The sequence below is a fragment of the Dermochelys coriacea genome, chromosome 24 (assembly GCF_009764565.3).
Source record: "Dermochelys coriacea isolate rDerCor1 chromosome 24, rDerCor1.pri.v4, whole genome shotgun sequence".
NCBI classification, from domain to species: domain Eukaryota; kingdom Metazoa; phylum Chordata; order Testudines; family Dermochelyidae; genus Dermochelys; species Dermochelys coriacea.
The window spans coordinates 16,361,183-16,380,942 of record NC_050091.1 but is presented as its reverse complement, the minus strand read 5'-3'; the positions used below and the strand labels follow the sequence as shown (position 1 = coordinate 16,380,942).

Sequence of the window (19,760 nt, the reverse complement as noted above, 5' to 3'; positions counted from 1 at the left end):
CGCACACCCCCTCCCAGTGGTTGGGGAGCGGGGCAGCCTCTTGGCCTCGTGGCACTTCCTGCAGGTCGGCATCTCTGCCTCTGGTACCCAACCTGCCATGATGTCCCCGCAGGGCCAGGAGTCCCCGGTGCAGGGCCCCCGGATCAAGCATGTGTGCCGGCATGCGGCAGTGGCGCTGGGCCAATCGCGTGCCATGGTGCCCGAGGACATGCCCCGCCTGAGTGCCCTGCCCCTGCGCGAGCGGGAGGAGATCGCTGCCTCACCGGCCGCTGAGGGTGAGTATGGAGATGGTGCTCGCTCAAGGCGGTGCCTCCATGCAGGGCTGTCCCTGGAAGGGAGACACTGGGTGACTCTTCCATCGCCATCGGTGCTGACTGGGGTGGTGCCAGGGAGTGCTGGGCTGCACTTGGGGGTGGGATGGGAGGACCTGCGCTATAGGGTGGCTCAGCAGGTGCCATGTTGCAGGGGCAGGGTGGGAGGGTTCGGAGGGGGCTGCTGAGCTGCAGGGATGGTAGTGGGGTGGGGGCTGCGCTATGGGGTGGCTTGGCAGGGGGTGATGTGCTGCAGGGGCAGGGTGAGGTGGGGCGGGGGGAACTGTGCTACAGGGTCCTGTCCTGCAGGCGGCCCCATGCCATGCATGGTGGGGCCAGGGGCACCCCATGGTAACCCCGCTGCCATCTCCCCCACAGAGACCTCTTCTGCCTCGGAGAGCGAGGGCGGGCGAGCACGCCGGGGGAAGGTGGAGCCAGTGGCGGTGAAGGCCCCGCCCCCCGTGCGCCGCCCCGCCCCCCACCACCATCACTCAGGCAAGAAGAACCGCATGACACGCTGTGGCAAGTGCAAGGGCTGCCTGAAGCTGCAGGACTGCGGGGCCTGCGTCAACTGCCTGGACAAGCCCAAGTTCGGGGGACCCAACACCAAGAAACAGTGCTGTGTGTGAGTGTCCCCGGGGCAGGGGGCCGGGCGCCCGACTGCTAGCCTGGCTCTGGGCAGGGAGTGAGGCGTGGTGGTTAGAGTGGGGAGTTGGGGGCCAGGACTCTTATGCTTTCCCCCTGACTGTGTTCCTGTGTGACTTAAGGCAAGTCATGTCACTTTGCCGGAGCTCCCTGTATTATTTCTCCCCACCCCTCCAGCTCCCCCTAAAGCACTGTGTGAATGCACTCGCCCTCCTGCTAGCTCCCCTTCACATCACATGTGATGGACACAACACACATATACCCGTGTGTGTTGCTGCCCCCTTCTGCGAACCCGCACCTGTGGCCCCCTCACTCTGACCGGCTCTCTGCCCTGGCAGGTACCGCAAGTGCGATAAAATTGAGGCACGCAAGATGGAGCGGCTCTCCAAGAAAGGTAATGCCAGTGCTGCTACAGCCTGACGGGGCTGGGCTGGGAGCCAGGACTCCTGGGTTCTCTCCCTGGCTCTGCCAGTGTCTTGCTGAGTAACCTTTAGAGGTCATGGGGCTTGCCTGTGTGCTGCAGACCTCCCCCACACACTGGGTTTGTACACTGAGCGCTGCAGGCAGTGGGGGTGTTGTGTGGTGCGTGTATGGTGGAGTGCTTTTTCTTCCTGCCCACTCTCATCTGGGGCCCATACCCCATCCTACTACAGCAAAACCGCCATGGCAGAGCCTGGAGGGCACCCTCAGTTGGGTCCTGCTCACCCAGTCCCCTGAGGCTCTGAGCTGCATGTTCCAGGGACCTTCAGAGCTCCCCATCCTGCCCCCTGTAGCCCAGCATCGCCCTGGGGCAATTGGGCCAGCCCTGCCCCTGCTCCCTGCAGCACAGCACCCCCTAAAGCTTCCCCTGGGGCACTGGGGCCATCAGTGGCTTAGGGGAGAGCTCCCCTTACTGAGTGACCCCCCCCATTCCCTTCGCCACAATGTCCCTCCCCTGGCCCATAGCAACCTTTTTTGAAAATATCTGGGGTGTTCCTGTCTGACTGCTGGAGCCAGGGGTATTGGGGGAGCAGCCTGTATGCCCTCTCCTGGCTGTGGGCCACGGTGTGAATCTAGAAGCTGTCCTTGCAGAACTCCTGGGTTCGGTGGATGTTGGTGCAGGGTGGGGTTGGAATGGAGCCACAGCTCTCACTTGCTGCCTCCTTGCTAGTTCGCCAGTGTCCTCTTCATGTGTTTCGCAGAGAGGACCCAGTCCCCCTCAGGAGGGACACCCCCCTGCTCTGCGTACGTCTAACCTCCCCGGCTAGCTCCATTCCCCTGATCCCGTCCGGGAAACGCTCAGAGGTTGTAAGTAGCAAGGGCTGCAGTGGCATCTCATTAGAGTTCAGAGTTAACACAACAATTGTGGGGTAGTAGTTAAGGTTCAGGGTTAACGCAACCCAAGGTTGCCAGTTTAGTAGTGTTGTTCATTTATAATGGAGTTGTTAGGTTTCAAAGTAAACACAGCAACAAGGTTGGCACACATTGTTATTAAGGTTCAGAGTTAACATAGTGTAGAAGTTGATGCACCTTCCTTAAGGTTGTGAGAGAGCTTGCTGGCAAGGATGGCACATGAGTGGCCAGTAAGGGTTAGGGTTAACCTGTTCACATGCCTCACACAATCCTTGTGGGGGAAAGGCCCTGGGTGCCTCTGGCCAAGGGATGAGTCCCTATGGCACTGCTGGGCCCAGCAGGGCTGCGTGTCTTCACCAGGGCATAGCTGCTGAGCTCGGAAATGGCCAGGAAACTGCCCAGGGTGAAACTCACCAATGGGCGTTTGCTCTGAGGCCAGGGATTGCTGAGCTTGGGGAAGCAGCGCAGCCTAGTGGATACAGCACTGGGCTGGGACGCAGGAGACCTCTGCTCTGTTCCCAGCTGTGCCACCGGCTTGCTGGGTGAGCGAGTAACTTGTCATTGCCCTGTGCCTCAGTTTCCCCACTGTGTGGGGTGCTTTGAGATCTATAGATGGGGGCACTGGAGGAGAGCTGGATGTTTTCCTCAGTGCTGCTGGGACCCCCCTTTGGCTGCTTAGATTGGAGGGGCCTGCTGCATCATAGAATCATAGAATATCAGGGTTAGAAGGGACCTCAGGAGATCATCTAGTCTAACCCCCTGCTTGTGTGACACCTGGCCTGCCAGGAGAGGGGGCAGCCCCCAAGCTTGTGCAGGGTCTGTGGGCGCTGCACCAACTCCTCCTTCTGTGGGTAGCCCAGCCCCGCCACCCTGTCCTTTGACCTCCCCTTCCTGCCCCCAGCTCACCCAGAGCTGGCCCCACTCTGCAGCCAGCATGGTGGGGCAGGCAGAGCAGGGGGACAGGAGGAGGCTGCGGCAGGTACCTGGGGGGGAGCTGGGGGGCAGACTGGCTGCTCTGTGCTGCTGCCAGTGGGGGAAGGCTCAAGGCCTCTGTGTGTGGGGGAAAGGTCCCAGCCCCTTGGGGAGGGAGAGTGGAATGGGGGGGTGCTGCATGTATGGGGGGGAAGGGAGGGGTGAGTGTGTGTGGTTGTGAGCCATATGTGGCTGGGGGGAGAGACGGAATGGGTGGGGTGGAGTCTGTGGTGCTGGGTGTGTGGAGGGCGGGAGGGGAGCCCTGGGGTGTGTCAATGGGTTGGGGGAGGGGAGGAAGCCGTTCACGGAACCAGACCGGCTCCAGCACTAGGCTGGGAGCCAGGACTCCTGCATTCTGTCCTGCCCCTTCTCTCCCTCCTCCCCCATGTGGGGCCCCTGCCCCCTGTGTGCTCTGTCTGTAGATCACAGGCCCCTGGGGCAGGGCCCATCCCTACAGCATCTGGGTCTGTTTGGGGTGGGGGATGTGCAGAGCACAGTGGGGTGGGGTGTGATCTCTGGCCCCAGCCCAGCATACCGGGTTCACTTGGGTGCCTGGTCCCGTGTGGGGGGTGGATCTGGAGCATGGAGGGCAGGCATGAGCTGGTGGCTTGTGTTGACTGGAGGTGGGTGCTGCGAGAAGCCAAAGAGGGACAGTTCAGGAGGCCACTGCGTATGTGGCGCTCAGTGGGGCGGACGGGTCTGCGACCTACTGAGAGGAGCTGGGCTGGGGGGCAGCTGCTGCATTGCTGCGTATCAGTGTCTCTTGGCAGGTTGCCTGGTGGTGGGGCTGTAGGACCCGTCTGTGTCTCTGAGCTGCTCCCATGGCACCTGGGGCCGTGTCCGGGTGTTGGTTGCCCTGTGTGGTTGTGGGGATGGTGGTGGCGTGATGCTGTGGGGGTGTCTCTTTGCTACCCTGCGGTGGGGCTGGTGCCTGCAGGTCACACTGTGGTGGGGCCAGCAGTGCCATCGCCCCGAGTTTCAGTGACTCTCGGCCGCCCACAGGTCGCACGGTGGTGAAGCCGGTGGTGGCGCGGGACTCGGAGGACTCCCAGGAGGAGTTCCCAGCGCCCTGGGAGCTGATGCTGGGGGCGACGGAGACAGCGGAGCAGGAGGCCCTGCTGCAGCGCAAGTCGGCCCGGCGCTGCGTCAAGCAGAGACCCTCCTACGACATCTTCGAGTCCACGGATGACTCGGACGCCGAGCCCCGGCCCGGCTCCACCACGCCCCGTAGGAAGCCCTCCCGTGACTCAGGTGAGCCGCTCTGCTGGGACCTCTGTCCCCCCTGCACCTGAGCTGTCTCCCCCCCCGCCCATTGCGTGGCGGCCGGCTCCCCTCTTCCCGTGGCAGGTTGCTGGCTTCCCTGGGCTGTCTCCCCCACCTGTGTATTGGGTGCCTGGGGTGCAGAGGGTCAGGGCCTGGGAGGTTGCCATGCCAGCGGGTGGGCTGGGGCTGCTGGCTCTCTAACAGTCTCTCTGCCCCTCCAGACCTGCTCCCCATGGAGGCGGAGGAGCAGAGCCGGCCGCGGAGGACGCCGCTGCAGCCTGTCGTGCAGCTCAAGGCGAGAAGGAGGCTGGAGAAGGTGAGGTGGCCCCAGGCATGGAGTGAGCAGTGTATGGGGTGTAATGCACCTATGCTCCAGCACTGGAAGGACCCAGGCCCAGAGCAGAAGGAGAGGAGCCTGCATGGGGCCCAGGGATCCCAGTGCTAACACCATCATGGCTAGTCATGGGTGCGCAGGCAGTGGTCTGCCAGGATGGGGAACCCTACCTTGTTCCATCCAGGTCTCCACATGACTGGCACAGCTCTCACTGGCTGGTTCCAGGACCTGTGTCCTGTTTTCTGCCCTCTGAACCAACCACTCTCCTGCTTTGTGGCTGGATCAGAGCCCACGCCCCACAGAGTGGAAAGGCCCTGTGTCCCTTCCCTACCACCATGAGCCAGCCAGTCCCCTGCCCTGGGGCCAGATGGGAGCTGATGCCTCCTAGAGGGTGGAGGTCCCCTGCCTTCCCTCCCACTGACTTCCTGCTCCCCCCAGGACACACTCTCCTCTGGCTCGTTCCCTTCGTTCCCTTCCTTCCCCAACGGCTGGAACGGGAAGCAGAAATCCACTGACGGGGTCCACCGTCTGCGTGTTGACTTCAAGGTGAGGGGGCAGCGCTCTCTGGTCCCCAGCGTTGGGCAGAATCCACACCCAGCTTGGCCCTGCTGCGGGAGGGGTGTCGGCACTGGCTCCACATCTCGGCGCGAGCCTCCAGCCCCCTCCCCTTGAGGTGCTGAGGACACAGGGCAGCTCAGTCCTACATGCATGGTGGGGCAAATTAAGCCTCTTTCTGGTGCTGGAGCCCCCCCCGCCAGGCAGGGCTGGAGGAGTGACTGGCAGGGGGGTGGAGGTGGTCGGGCCACTCTGGAGGTTGCCACCCTCTCCCTCAGGTGTTTCCCTCCACTCCCTGCCACCCGTCAGGTGTGCCCAATGGCTACATTGGGGATGGGGAGATTGGTCCCCATGCTTCCCTTTGAGCTGGGAGGCACCGCTGAGGAATCTCCAGCCTGTGCCCCATGGTGTGAGAGTCCCCTCTGGCCTGCCCACTTAGGATCCTGTGGGGTGGGTGGGTACAGAGGGTGGCATGGCTCTGTGCCCCTGACTGCGGCCCCAGCCTGTGTCTGTCTCCGTGGTCCCAGCCAGCCGTCTGTGGGCAGGGCGAGAGGCTCACAGTTGTGGGGTGGGCACCGTCTCTTGCAGGAGGACTGTGACTTGGAGAATGTGTGGCTGATGGGGGGGCTCAGCATCCTGACCTCCGGACCTGTCACAGCCCAGCTCATGTGCCTGCTCTGCGCCAGCAAGGGCTTCCATGAGGTGAGAGCGTGGGGCCTGGATGCCGGGGTTCTCTCCCCGCTCTGGGGGCAGGGGGTGCTGGGAGCCCAGACACGGGGGTTCCCCTTCTGCTCTGGAGGTGGGGGGAGTCTAGTGGTTGTGGGGAGGGCTGGGAGCCCAGACATCGGGTTCCCTCCCAGCTCTGGGTGGAGCCATCTCATCGGCCCGTCCCCTCCCCAGCTGGTGTTCTGCCAGGTTTGCTGCGACCCGTTCCACGTGTTCTGCCTGGAGGAGGACGAACAGCCGCAGCGGGAGCAGGAAGAGAACTGGTGCTGTCGCCGCTGCAAGTTCTGCCACGTGTGTGGGCGCAAAAACAAGGTCTCCAAGGTAGGTGCCCTCGCAGGAGGTTGGGGCCCTTCCCTCCAGGCAGCGTAGGCCTGTGCCCTAGAGTGGCGCTAGGGGGCCTGTGCTGCAGAGAGCGGGGGTGGGGGGCTCTCCCTGGCAGTCGGGGCTGGCCCCAATGCCCAGCGTTGAGGTCCATCTTCACCCTGTGCTGTACACCCATCTCCTGAGTCCTCTGGGTTATGTACAGTTCTTTTGCCACCAAAAGCCAGGTGTGAACCCCAGTGTCCGGCCCGTTAGTCCCTCTCAGGTGATTCCATTCTGCTCCCCGAAATCACCCACGTTGTCAGTGTGACTGGGGCTCTGCTTTCGTTCCTGCCCAAACCTGGTAATGCCAAGCAGCTGGGAATTCCCAGCAGGGCTGTGTCTTAGTGCCAGGTGGGGAGTCCCTGGGTGACCAGCTACTCACCTGACCCCCTAGAGAGTGCTTGGCGAGGGGCCTGGGTGACCTGCCCCACCCGAGAGTGGGCTGTGCCTCAGTGCCGGGTGAGGGGGCCCTGGATGACCAGCCCTCGGCCTCACCCTGAGGCAGCTGCATCTCAGCCCTGTCCTTCCCGCGGTGGGGCAGGGGGAATCCATCTGTGTCTCACACCTGCCTTTTCCTTTCTGCCCTGTCACAGCCACTGCTGGAGTGTGAGCGCTGCCGCAACTGCTACCACCCGGCCTGCCTGGGCCCCAACTACCCCAGCAAGCCCATTCGCAAGAAGAGGGGCTGGGTGAGTACAGGGGCAGGGCCGTGCCAGGGTGGGGAGGAAGGGGGCAGGGTCTATCCTGGGATCGGCAGGGTTGAGGGGTTGTGAGGGAGGGGTTTCTCCCACACTAATGCTCTTGTTGGCTCCCCAGATCTGCTCTGCCTGCATCCGCTGCAAGAGCTGTGGGGCTGCCCCAGGGAAGAACTGGGACACAGAGTGGTCTCATGATTACAGCTTCTGCCCCCCCTGCTCCCTGCTCTATGACAAAGGTGTGTGTGGTGGGGAATGGGGCGTGGGGCCTTTCTCCTCTATGGGATGCAGGCTCCCATCCAGCCCCAGGGTGGGGGACTGGCTGGCTCGGGGGTGGGGAATGGGATGCGGGGCCTTTCTCCTTTAGGGAACGCCAGCTCCCATCTGGCCCCAGGCTTGGGGGCTGGCTGACTCAGGGCAGCAAGGAATGGGGCGCGGGCCTTTTCCCCTCTAGGGGACACAGGCTCCCATCTGGCCTCAGGGCAGGGGGCTGGCTCGGGGTGGGGAATGGGGCCTGTTCCCTCTGGGGATGCTAGCCCCATGTGCAGCACTAACCCCTCTGCCCCACAGGTAACTACTGCCCCATCTGCTCTCACTGCTACGAGGACAACGACTACGAGAGCAAGATGATGCAATGCGCCAAGTGCGAGCACTGGGTTCATGCCAAATGCGAGGGACTCTCAGGTCAGTCTGGGGACTTGCCCAGCGAGCTGTGCTGGGTGTCAGGGCTGGCCCTGCCGGCTGGGGAGAGCCCTGCCCCCTGCAGCACAGTGCCCCCTAGTGCTGCCCTGGGGCTTCGGTGCTGGTCCTGCCAGCTGGGAAGAGCCTTGCCCACCTGCAGCACAGAACCCCCACAGTGCCCTCAAGTGCTGCCCTGGGGCATCAGGGCTGGTCCTGCTGGCTGGGGAGAGCCATGACCCCTTCGGCATAGCATCCCCTAGTGTGTCCCCTCAGTATCTGCAGCACACCCCTTTTTCCTTGGGCTGCCATCTTAGCCCTGGCCCTGCTTTACTGGCCATGGCTGGCCCATGCACCCCCTGCCCCCGGGGTGGAAGGCCGCGTGGGGCTGGGGTTGCCTGACCTGCTCTGCTCTCTCCCCAGACGAGGACTACGAGATCTTGTCCAGCCTGCCAGAGAGCGTGGTCTACAGCTGCCGGCCCTGCTCTGGCAGTGACCGGGCCAAGTGGCGGGATGTCCTCACCTCGGAGCTGCGCAAGGGGCTGCGCAATGTGCTGCAGGGAATGCTGGCCTCCCAGCATGCCGAGCCCCTGCTGCAGTGCGCCCAGGTATGGCCTTGCGGCCCGGAGCCAGGAGAGACCCCGCCCCCTGGCTCCCAGCCCCTCCCTCCCGCTGGAACCCACCATTCCCCTCCCAGCACACTGAGCCCCTGCTGCAGTGCCCCCAGGTACGGCCCTGCGCCCCGGAGCCAGGAGAGACCCCGGCCCCTGGCTCCCAGCCCCTGCTGCAATGCCCCCAAGTACGGCCCTGTGCCCCAGAGCCGGAAGAGACCTCGGCCCCTGGCTCTCGGCTTCTCCCTGCGCTCTAACCCACTAGTTCCCACAGCCCTCCCAGCTGGGAGAGACCTCAGCCCCCTGGCTCCCAGCACCCCCTGGAATCCACGAGTCCCCTTACTCCCAGCTGGGGGTAGAACCCAGGTGTCCTGGCTCCTAGCCCCTGTTAGTCCATGTTCTTGCAGTGACGCAGTCTGATGCCCCCCCTGCTGGCAGCTGGCTGGGAGCTGATCATGGGGGCGTTTCTGGCTGCAAGGCGCACAAGACCCATGCCAGGAGGATCAGTCCCAGCCTGCGGGGGGACGGACCCTGGTCTGGGACAGTGGAACACAGAGGGGGCAGGGAACAGACTCTGGGGGGAGCAGACCATCCCCCACCAGCGACCTGTGGCTTTCCTGGGCACTGACTCCCATTTCCCTGCAGTGCTGCCCAGATGATGGCGTGAAGGTGCACCGGCGGCCCTGCAACCTGCGCACCATCAGCAAGCTCTTCGAACAGGGCCACTACAGCTCTGTGGTGAGGGGGCTGCGGGCCGTGTGGGGCACAGATGGAGCACTAGGGATGGGCAAGGGAGGTGGGGGACAGAGCAGTGCAGGGGGGCTCAGAGGGGGCGGTGGGCAGGGCGGGGCAGTGGTTAGGCTCTGCCCCCATGGTCGCTCTCCCCCCAGCACGGGTTCAGCGAGGACGTGGTGGGCATCCTGTTGCGGCACCTGGAGGAGCATGAGGGCCTCGAGGAGGAGCAGGGTGGTCCCTCTGCCAAGGCGCTGTACATCGAGGTACCGCAGGGAGCATGAGGGGCAAGCATAGTGTGCATGCCAGGGCACTCGGGGGGCGCTGCACATGGCGGGTGAGACAGGATTCTGGTTGGCTGGGCCCACTGTGGGTCTGGCTGGGGGCGGATGCTGGGCCCCCATGGCGGTAGCTGGGGGCAGCAGCAGTGGGCGGGCCCCTGTGGCAGTGTCTGGGGGGCAGCAGTGGTCGGCGGGGTGGCTGGGGGGCCCTGTGGCTGGGGCAAGCATTCCCCGGCACCCCGGTGCAGCCCCCACCACTTGGCTCTCTCCTGCAGCTCATGGCACGCTCGTTCAGCTGGTTCAACGCACAGGACGCCAAGCGCTGGCAGCGGCGCAGCTGCCTCCCCAAGTGAGTACTGGGGGGTGGGGGGGACTGGCAACAGGGACACTGTGGGGTTCTGGGAGGGCTTGGGGTGACTCCCAGGGCCCTGGCTCCCCTGCCCTCACGCTGTTACTCTGCTCCCCCCCGCAGTGGCATGCTGCCTGACGCTGTGCTGCCCCCCTCCTCCGACCACATGTATGCACAGTGGCGCCGGCCTGAGGAGCCCAGTGCCACAGAGAATGGCCAGTTGGCACCTGGAACTATAGGCACCTGTGAGTACAGGGGAGTTGAGAGCCAGGACTCCTGGGTTCTGTCCCTGGCTCTGGGAGGGGAGTGGGATCTGGTGGGTTAGAGTAGGGGGAGGGGGGCTAGGAGCCAGAACTGTGTTCTCCCTGGCTCTGGGAGGGAAGTGGGGTCTAGTGGTTAGGGCAAGGGTGGGCGAGTGGTTGGGAGAGAGGACTCCTGGATTCTGTCCCTGGCTCTGGGAGGGGAGTGAGGTCTGGTGGGTTGGGCTGGGAGTTGGGCCAGCTGCTGAGTTGGTAGGGGCGATGGGGGAAGGAAGTTGGTGGTCACTCTCCATGTGCATTGCTAGGGCCTCTCTTCTACCCCCCCCCACCCCATCCCCACCATCGGGTCTCTGCCCCCAGCAGCTCTCCCCCTCTCTCCCTGCAGGTGGGAAGGGCCAGGAGGTGGCGCTGTCGAAGCAGGGGCTGGGCAGCAGCGCTGAGGACAAGCGTCAGTGTGCCCTGTGTCTCCAGTATGGGGATGCCCCGTCCAAGGTAAGGCCTGGCCTGCCCCAAGGCCGCACCAGGGCTTGGGTGGGGCTTGGACAGCTGGGTTCAGTCCCCTGCTCAGGGTGGGGGAAGTGGGAGCCAATGGTTACAGCAGAGGGGGCTAGGAGCCAGGACTCCTGGTTCTGTCGCAGGTCACTGCTGGAGTTTTTGCCCTTTGCTTCCCCTGCTGGCTGGTGATGCTGACCCTGTCCCCCTCGCTCTCCACCCTTCCCCAGGACGCGGGGCGGCTCCTGTACATCGGCCAGAATGAATGGACTCACGTCAACTGCGCCATCTGGTCAGCCGAGGTCTTTGAGGAGAACGATGGGTCCCTGAAGAACGTGCATGCTGCCGTTGTGCGGGGGCGCCAGATGGTGAGGGGGCAGGTCCTTGCAGGCGGGGGGTCGGCCTCAGCTGAGTGAGGGGATGGGCTGTGGTGCTGGCGGGCCTAAGGCCGAGGGGGAGCAGGTGTGTCTGCCTTTGGGGCAAGGACTGCCGCTTTCCCATTGAAGTGGGTGGTGGGGCCTGTCTGCCACTGAGGGGTTGGGGTGGGTGGGGCCTGTCTCCTGGTGGGGGCGGAGCTGAGGGCTTGGGGTGGGGCCTGTCTCCCCATGGGGGCGGGGCTGTTTGCCAGTGCAGGGGTGGCTGAGGCCGGTGTGTGGTGGGGGGTGCGCTTGTCTGCCAGTGCGGGGGGGGCGCCTGAGGCCGTGCGGGGGGCTGTTTGCCCTCTGCACAGGCCAGGCTGCAAGCACTGCCCCCTTACCCCACTGTGCCCCCAGCGCTGTGAGCACTGCCAGCGCACTGGCGCCACAGTGGGCTGCTGCCTGTCGGCCTGTCTCAGCAATTACCACTTCATGTGCGCCCGTCTGCGCCACTGCACCTTCCAGGAGGACAAGAAGGTTTTCTGCCAGAAGCACACAGACCTGCTGGATGGGACGGTGAGGGGCCATGCCGGATGCATCGGGGGGGGGGGCTGTGAGCTGGGCAGGTTGGGCTATGGGGTGCTACTCCCCTGGAGATTGAGGGCTGGGCCCCGTGGTGTGTTTGGGGGGTCCCTATGGCCAAGCTGGCCCTTACGGGGGGGTCCCCGCTAAACTGCTCCCAGGCAAGGGGCACTGCCCAGCTGCTGACCCATACCCCCACCCGCTTCAGGAGATCGTCACCGAGGACGGGTTCGACGTGCTGCGCCGGGTCTACGTGGACTTCGAGGGCATCAGCTTCAAGAGGAAATTCATGGTTGGCCTCGAACCCGACACTGTCAACATGATGATCGGTGAGTGTGTGGGGGGCTTCTCCCTTCTAGGGGGCGCCAGCTCTCATCCAGCCCCAGAGCAGAGGACTGGCTCACTGGGGAAGAGGCAAGCAGGGAACAGGGCATGTGGCCTCCCCCTCCAAAGGTGCCAGCTCCCATCTGGCTCTAGGTGCGTGCGGATGCCCTCACCTCCTCTCCTATTCTAGGTTCCATCAAGATAGACAGTCTGGGGCTGCTGACGGACCTGTCCGAGTGCGAGGGACGCCTCTTCCCTGTCGGCTACCAGTGAGTATCTGGCCCCAGGCGCGGGGCTTCCCCAGCTCCCTGCCCTGCAGTGTGTGCGCTACAGGGATGATCCCCCTGCCCTAGGGCTGCCTGTGTACCCCACCCCAATTTCCAGTCCCCCCATGCCCCTCTTGGGGGGGCTAAGTGGGCGGCTGGGGCCATGCCAGAGCAGCCGGGGAGGGTTGAACTAGCAGCACAAGGGAAAGGTGGCAAGGACGCATATGGTGCCGACCCAGCACCAGGAGAGCCAATGTCGAGACCCGTCTGGCCACTCCAGCTGGGAGCCCAGGCGTCCAGCCCGTGGGACGGTTCCCTGGCAGGCTCATTGCACTCACTGGCCGCACCAGGCGGGATGGGGCAACCAGTGGAAGGAGTGGCCAGGGCATGGTGCAGCGACCTGGGCCGGCCACCTTTCGGGGAGGTGCTTTAGCCAGATACCTGCGGCTGGGCTTGGGGTGGGGGTGGAATCTCTGGCTTGTGTTGTCCCAGAGCTCAGATGGCTCTGGGTGGTGCCCTCTCCTGCCAGGTGCACTCGGCTGTATTGGAGTACGGTAGATGCCCGGAGGCGCTGCTGGTACAAGTGCCGAATCCTGGAGTGCAGGCCCCAGCCGAACCAGAAGGAGCCAGACCCACTGGTGGGGCAGGAGGAGAACCAGACCATCGTGCACAGCCCTACCACAGGTGAGGGGTGGGGTGGGGAGCTGACCCGGTTGAAGGGGGAGGCACTCTGCCATCATACAAGGGGGTTTTGTGGGCCCTGCACAAGCCAGGCCTGTTCTGGGTGGGGGCTCTCATCCTGGGGGGTGGGGCTGTCCTTGGTGCACCAGCCCCTGTGTCCTGCCTGGGAGCTGTCCTCTCACCCTGGCAGAGGGTAAAATACCCACTGCTGCTGCAGCTAGGGGAGACTCCTTTCAGCTCAAAGTGCAGCGTCATGTGTGGCTGTTCCCCTGCTGCCCTGCCCCAGAGGTGGCTGCATTTCCTTGCCAGGTGCATGTCCTGGTGCTGTCTCCAGGGCCGTGCAGTCGGGTCTCCGTGCCGTAGGCGGCTCCTCACTCTACTTAGCATGTTGTTTTTGCTCCCATTTCAGATGCTCACCTCTGGGATCTGCACCTCCCGGGCGCAGCGCCTGCCATGCTGGCACCAGAGTGCCACTCGCCTTCCTGCAACCCGGGGCCCCTGCCTCCCCCTGAGCCGGCCGCCGCTTCCGTGCCCCGCTCCTTGGCTGGAGCTCGCATCAAAGTGCCCAACTACTCGCCGACGCGCCGGCCCCTGGCTGGGGTCTCCTCCCGGCCGCTGCCATCACCCGGTAAGTGCCCCCTGCCTGGTCATGAGGGGCAGGGCTGGTTGCCCTATGGGGGGAGGGAGAAGGGTGGGCTGCTGCTCGTGGCCCAGTCTCTCAAAGGATTCTGGGAAACAAGCACTGTGTGTTGGGTGATGGGGGGAGGAGTTGTGGCCTAGGGGGTTCTGGGATGCAAAGTTTGGGGTTTGAGATTGGGGGCAGTATTGTGGGCCTGGGGTTGTGAGATACTTTCTGGGCTGGTGGTCTGATGCTGCCTGGGAGGGGTGTGCAGGGTCCCCCCAAACCTGGTGCCAGCATCTCACCCCCCGTTTCCTCCCTTCAGGCAGCACGTCGTCCATGGCCCACCACATCCTGACGGTGGGCGACCCGGACTTCACGCCACTGCGCCGCCCCCGGCGCCACAGCCCCCTCTCGCCACGCCCACCTCCGCGCCGGGCCCCCTCCCCCCCACGCCCCGCCAGGACTCGGCCGCCGGGCCCCACCTCTCTCAGGGCAGGAGCCGCTCCCCCGGGGAGCAGCCCACAGCACCCCCCTACCTCAGCCAGGCCCGGCCCACCTACCTCCCCCCCGGCGCTGCCCTCACCCCCCGGCGTGCCCCCCGAACTGGCCTTCGATGAGCTCAACGTCTCGGACCTGGAGTTCGATGACAGCCTGCTGGATGAGCCCTTCCAGGTGGGGGGTGAGGGGCGGGGGCCCTGCTCCTCGCCTGGCCTGCCCCTGGCCGGCCCCAGTGATGAAGACGAGGAGGAGGAAGGGGCTGGGGGCACTGGGCGCTACTTCCGCTTTCCCCGCACGGTGGTGACACGGGAGCTGGACCTGGCGCCGTACCCACTGGACTTACCGCTGCCCCACATCGACCAGCTGGATGGGGTGGACGATGGGGAGGGCGAAGGGCGGGGTGCCAACGGCAAGCGGGTGGAGCCAGGGGCAGAGCAGGGGTCGGCTGGCCCCGCCCCCCCGCCCGAGGACCTGCCCTCAGAGATTGTGGACTTTGTGCTGAAGAACCTGGGCGAGGGCAAGGCCCCGGAGCCCAGCGTGAATGGCAGTGAGGCAGGCCCCGCGCCCGAGCCGGCCCGTGCCTTGGGCTGGGTGCCAGGGAGCCCGGGCGTCCGGGTGCTGGGCCCCGAGGCGCCCGTCCCGCCCAAGCCTGGCTCCAAGGTCATCCTGGTCAACAAGCTGGGGCAGGTGTTCGTCAAGATGCAGGGCGGGGAGGAGGCGCTGGCGGGGGGCAGCCTGGAGGGGCCGGGTGCCCCCGCCAAGCCAGGCCCGGCTCTGTCCCCACAGCCCCCAGCCAGCCTGGGCACAGTGATCTTCCGTGCTGCAGCCCCGCTGGGTGTGGCCAGGAGCCCAGTGCCCACCTGGACCATCCGAGCGCCTGTCCTCAGCATGGTGCCCATGATGAATGTGCTGCGGCCCCCGGGTGCTGGGGGGCAGCTCACCCTGGGCCCCTCGGCCCTGGTCACACCCTCGTTGGGGCTGCCCCAGCCCTGCCTGCTGCAGCGCCTGGCCCTCAACTCAGGCCTGCTCCACCTGCCTGTCCCCCCACCCCAGCCACACCCCCACCAGCTCCCCAGCAGTGCCAAGAGGGTTTCTGCCGTCGCTGGTGCCCCCCCCAAGAGGCCCAGGCTGGAGGAAGATGAGGAGCCGCTGCCCCCTGCATTGCCAGCTGGTGCCCCTGACAGCCAGAGCAGGAATGGCCTCACCAGCCCCCCGCAGGGCCCCAGGTAGGTGACCCCAACCCCACAAGCTGTGGGGAGTAGTGCAATCTGTGACATGGCCGCACAGTGCATGCCTCCCTGTAAGGGCATGTTAGATCTGTGCCATGGGGTGCCTCAGCCCCCCCAGCTCTGCCAGTACCCCTCAATCTTGACCCACAGCCCCCTATCCCAGCCCTGGGCTCCCCACAACCTGCCCCGCTCTATCAGGGCAACTTAATCCCAACCCAAAGCTGCCACTGCCTGCCCCCTAAGTCCACTGCTGTGCTGGCATTGTAGGCCCGGCCGGGTGCGGATGAAGACCCCCTCGGTGAAGAGCGTCCTGGAGCTGGTGGCGCTGAAGGAGCAGGCGGAACTGAGTGATGGGGGCAGTACGGGGTGAGTGTGAGCCCTGCTGGCCGCCCACCCTGCCCCACCTTCCCGGCTGGTGGCCCATCCATGCTGAGCTCCCTCTGCCTGACCCCCTGCAGGTCACCCTCGGATCCCTCCCTCGTCCCGGAGTGCAGCCCCCGCATGCCGGATCCCAGCCTGGAGCCTCCGCCAGAGCCCACGTGGCACCGCTACACAGGTAATGCCCGGGCAGCCAGTGTGGGGAGTGGGACTGGTGTGGTGCTGTGCAGGGGGCGATGGGGGGGCGCTGTGCCATGAGGAGCAGGGCGGGGGGGGGGTTGGGGCATCATGCCATGCTGTGAGGGGGTTTGGGGATGCCGTGTTGCAGGGCTTGGCTGGTAGGCAGAGGGGAGCCTGGGACTGGAGCAGGGTCTCAGTCCCTCATTGTGGGAGGTGTCATGGAGACATGAGCCAGGGCCAGCTATGCTCTGCCCTGTTCCACCCCGCCCCATTCTCACTCTCTGCCCCCAGGGGAGCTGTCCAGCTCTGACGAGGACGCCCTGTACTGCGAGGATAAGGAGAATGAGGCACCACCCAAGAGCCAGCCACACCTACGCTTCGAGATCAGCAATGAGGATGGGCTTAGCGTGCTGGCTGACAGCATTGACGGTATGGGGCCTTTCCCCTCCAGGGGGGGCTGGCTCTGAGCAGCCCCCATGGGAGGGGACTGGCTAGTGGGGGAAAGGGACACTGGGCCTTCCCCTCCAAGGGGCACTGGCTCTGATCAGGCCTCAGGGAGGGGACTGGCTGGCTCGGGCGGAGGGAGGAGTAGGGAATGGGGCACAGGGCTGTGGGAGTGCCAGGCAGCCCAGGGGCTCATGCTCTCCCCTGCTCTCTCCCCAGGTGCCTGGAAGGCCGTGATTGAGAGGGTGCAGGAGGCACGAGCCAATGCCCGCCTCAAGCACCTGTCATTTGCTGGTGAGTGTGGGGAGCCCTGGCCTAGGATCTTGTGGGTTAGAGCAGGGGGGCTGGGAGCCAGGACTCCTGGGTTCTCTGCCAGCTCTGGGTGGGGGCGGGGCTCAAGGCCATGCTGGTCTCTGATGCCTGGGGGTCTCCCCAGGCATGAATGGCGTGCGCCTGCTGGGTATGCACCATGACGCCGTCACCTTCCTGGTGGAGCAGCTGCACGGCGCCAAGTCCTGCCACAAATACAAGTTCCGCTACCACCAGCACGAGGACGAGGAGGAGTCACTGCCCCTGAACCCCAATGGCTGCGCCCGCGCCGAGGTCTACGTCAGGTGGGGCTGAGGGGACGTGTACCTGCTGGGGCAGGTCCGGTCTCGGGGAGTGGGGGAGACCCCCCAGAATTGGGAATCCACCCTGGGGTGAGGATGCCCTTGGGGGTGGGGCTGGCAAGCTGATGGGTAGGAGGGTGAGGGGTCTGTCAGGAGCAGGATGGGGGTTGGTGGGAGGTGCAGGGTTGATCGGGGTTGGGATGTGGGTGGGAATGGGGGAGGGGTCGATGGTGCTTTAATCCTGCCCTCCTGCCCCCCCTCCCCAGGAAATGCACCTTTGACATGTTCAACTTCCTGGCGTCGCAGCACCGCACGCTGCCTGAGGGCGGCACCTATGACGAGGAAGAGGATGAGGTGCAGCTGAAATCCACCAGGTAATGGAGCGGGGAGGGGCTGGGAGCCAGGACTCCTGGGATTGGGGGCTAGTGCTTAGAGCAGGGGGGCTGGGAGCCAGGACTCCTGGGTTCTGTGCCCAGCTCTGGGAGGGCTGCCCTGTCTCTATTGGCGGGGGCCTGGGTGGGCTCGATTCTGATCCGCTCTGTGTCCTGCTCTCCCCAGACGAGCCACCAGCCTGGAGCTGCCCATGGCCATGCGCTTCCGGCACCTCAAGAGAACCTCCAAGGAGGCTGTGGGTGTGTACAGGTAATGCAGCACCCCCTCCAGCCCATCCCAGGGCCCAGGACATGGCCCCACTCTTACACAGCATGTACAGGGGGGCAGAAATGACATCTGGCTACAGCTGGCGCCCCCACTCACTCTGCTCCTTTTGCCCTGGGGACGCTTGCTGTTGGCTTGCCCTGCTCCCTGGGGCGCCTCCCTGTGGTGCTCGGCTAGCGCTGCCTGCCTTCCCCTCCTTTCCCCCCGCCCCCCAGTGTGCTGCCTCTGATCTCAGGCCTGGCTCTGGTGCTGACCCTGTGTGCCCCCGCCCCCCCCCAGGTCAGCCATCCACGGGCGTGGGCTGTTCTGCAAACGCACCATCGATGCGGGCGAGATGGTCATTGAGTACTCGGGCATCGTCATCCGCTCGGTGCTGACAGACAAGCGTGAGAAGTACTACGACGGCAAGGTGCGGGGGGGCTGGGCTGGGGGAGCTTTGCTGCGAAAGGCTCAGTCTTGGGGGTGGGGGATGGTGGCGCTGGGGGGAGGTTGTCAGCACTGGGGGAGCAGGAGGTGGGCTGCTGGGGCCTGGTCCATAGGGGCTGAGGGCAGGAGGGGGCTGCTCTGTGGGGGTCGGTGCTGGGGGGCAGGAGAGGGGTAGGTGGGTGGAGGTTGGTGGCTGTGGGGGTTGCGGCGAGTGGGTTGCCAGCTTGCGGGGCAGGAGTGGCCGGGGGGGTTGCTGACTCAGGGGATTGGGAGGGGTTGCTGGGGTTGGTGCTGGGGGCAGGAGGCCGGGGGGGGGGTTTGCTGGCTCAGGGGGTGCGGAGGAGCGGCTGGGGCGGGTTTGCCGGCTTGGGGGCCCAGCAGCGGCCATGGAGTGTCCCGTGACCCGCCCCCCGCCCCGCAGGGCATCGGCTGCTACATGTTCCGCATTGACGACTTCGACGTGGTGGATGCCACAATGCATGGCAATGCTGCCCGCTTCATCAACCACTCGTGCGAGCCCAACTGCTACTCGCGTGTCATCCATGTGGAGGGGCAGAAGCACATCGTGATCTTCGCCCTGCGGCGCATCTTCCGCGGCGAGGAGCTCACCTATGACTACAAGTTCCCCATTGAGGACGCTGGCTCCAAGCTGCCCTGCAACTGCGGGGCCAAGCGCTGCCGCCGGTTCCTCAACTAGCGCCTCACTGTTCTGCCTGGGGCCCCTGCCTTTTGGGGGCTGGAATCAGGCCTCTCCAGAATCCCCCTATTTCCTGCTACCTCCCCCTCATCCCCTGACCACTTCCAGGCCCCCAACAGCCCGGGGTTGGGTTTTGGGGGGTGAGGGAGCCCAGCTGCTCAACACCCCCAGACACTGGCCTGAGGAGGGAGGGCCCCTATTGTTAGTTCTGGGGGCAGGGCCCGGTGCCCCAGACTCCTCTGCTGTGATCTCCCCATTTTCCCCCCCACCTGCCCCTGGTTCCAGGGCAGCTTGTGGCTTCTGCCCCTCAATTGCCCCCCTTTCCTGGGCAGGGAGGAGCAAGACTTGACTTGGGGCAGGCCCCTTGGGGAACAGGGTCTTGCCCCCTTTCAGAGCCCCCAATGTGGGCTGGGCTAGTGGGGTTCACCCCAGAGCAGGGGTGCACAATAATCCCGCTGCTGTCTGCACTAGCAGAGGCAAGAGGTGTGTGTGTGTGTGGGGGGGGGGGGGGACGGTGAGTTTGCCCAGCCCCTGCCTCCTGAGACTGAACTCCCAGCTCTGGCACGGGGGCTGCTTTCCTTTTTGTACGGGGAGGGTGTGAGTGGGGGGTGGGGGGCCAGGGCAGGCCCCCCAATGGCCCCCCAACCCTGTAGATATTTGTACAGATGTTTCTAAACCTGTTTATTTTCTATGCACTTTTTTATTTAAAGCGGTGAGTCGGCCCTGTGCCCCCCGGCCCCGCCCCGTTGGTATAATTTTAAATAAATGGCCATTTTCACATGCTGTGCTCTTCCTCGCATAAGTGCCAGGGGAAGGGAGGGTGCTCTCATGCGGGGGGGGGGGCTTTGTGGAGATGCCCAGAGGTTTGGGGGGGTCTGGGCACATGCCCCCAGCTGGGAAAGGCCTGCCCCCGCTCCTCCCTCCTGCTCTGCAACAGGGCCTCCTCTGTTCCATTGGCTCAGGCCTGGGGCAGCCACAGCTCCCTGCTGCTTCCCCAGCCTCCTCCACCTGGCTCTGGCCAAAGTCACCATCTCTAACACCAGGAGGAGGATGCTGGACGAGGGGGGTGCTCTGCGACTGTGGGACGTATTTCCGTTCCTCCCTCGTCTCACACCTCCAGGCAGAGTTCCACTGGGCAGCATCCGCTGGCTCCCGAGCCACCTTCAGGGCTTGTGCCTGCTGCTCGGGCCTGGTTCATTGCAGGGGCTGG

At 65.0% G+C, this 19,760-nt stretch overlaps 1 protein-coding gene across 1 annotated transcript in view; it reads left to right on the top strand.

The window, feature by feature from the left end:
* Positions 1-19,330, top strand: part of KMT2B (lysine methyltransferase 2B) — a 34,931-nt gene extending 15,601 nt beyond the window's left edge. Inside the window, 33 exon segments of the mRNA XM_038382633.2 lie at positions 113-275; positions 690-936; positions 1,295-1,350; positions 4,263-4,511; positions 4,745-4,839; positions 5,296-5,403; positions 6,001-6,114; positions 6,313-6,459; positions 7,095-7,190; positions 7,318-7,435; positions 7,767-7,880; positions 8,298-8,482; positions 9,131-9,223; positions 9,376-9,483; positions 9,774-9,847; positions 9,971-10,092; positions 10,493-10,599; positions 10,830-10,967; positions 11,373-11,531; positions 11,746-11,866; positions 12,052-12,130; positions 12,657-12,811; positions 13,218-13,436; positions 13,753-15,154; positions 15,425-15,523; positions 15,616-15,713; positions 16,007-16,144; positions 16,379-16,453; positions 16,596-16,773; positions 17,037-17,144; positions 17,329-17,412; positions 17,707-17,836; positions 18,275-19,330. Coding sequence (XP_038238561.1) covers positions 113-275; positions 690-936; positions 1,295-1,350; positions 4,263-4,511; positions 4,745-4,839; positions 5,296-5,403; positions 6,001-6,114; positions 6,313-6,459; positions 7,095-7,190; positions 7,318-7,435; positions 7,767-7,880; positions 8,298-8,482; positions 9,131-9,223; positions 9,376-9,483; positions 9,774-9,847; positions 9,971-10,092; positions 10,493-10,599; positions 10,830-10,967; positions 11,373-11,531; positions 11,746-11,866; positions 12,052-12,130; positions 12,657-12,811; positions 13,218-13,436; positions 13,753-15,154; positions 15,425-15,523; positions 15,616-15,713; positions 16,007-16,144; positions 16,379-16,453; positions 16,596-16,773; positions 17,037-17,144; positions 17,329-17,412; positions 17,707-17,836; positions 18,275-18,550 — 5,655 coding nt within the window. The 3' untranslated portion in view covers positions 18,551-19,330.
* The last annotated feature ends 430 nt before the right edge of the window (positions 19,331-19,760 follow it).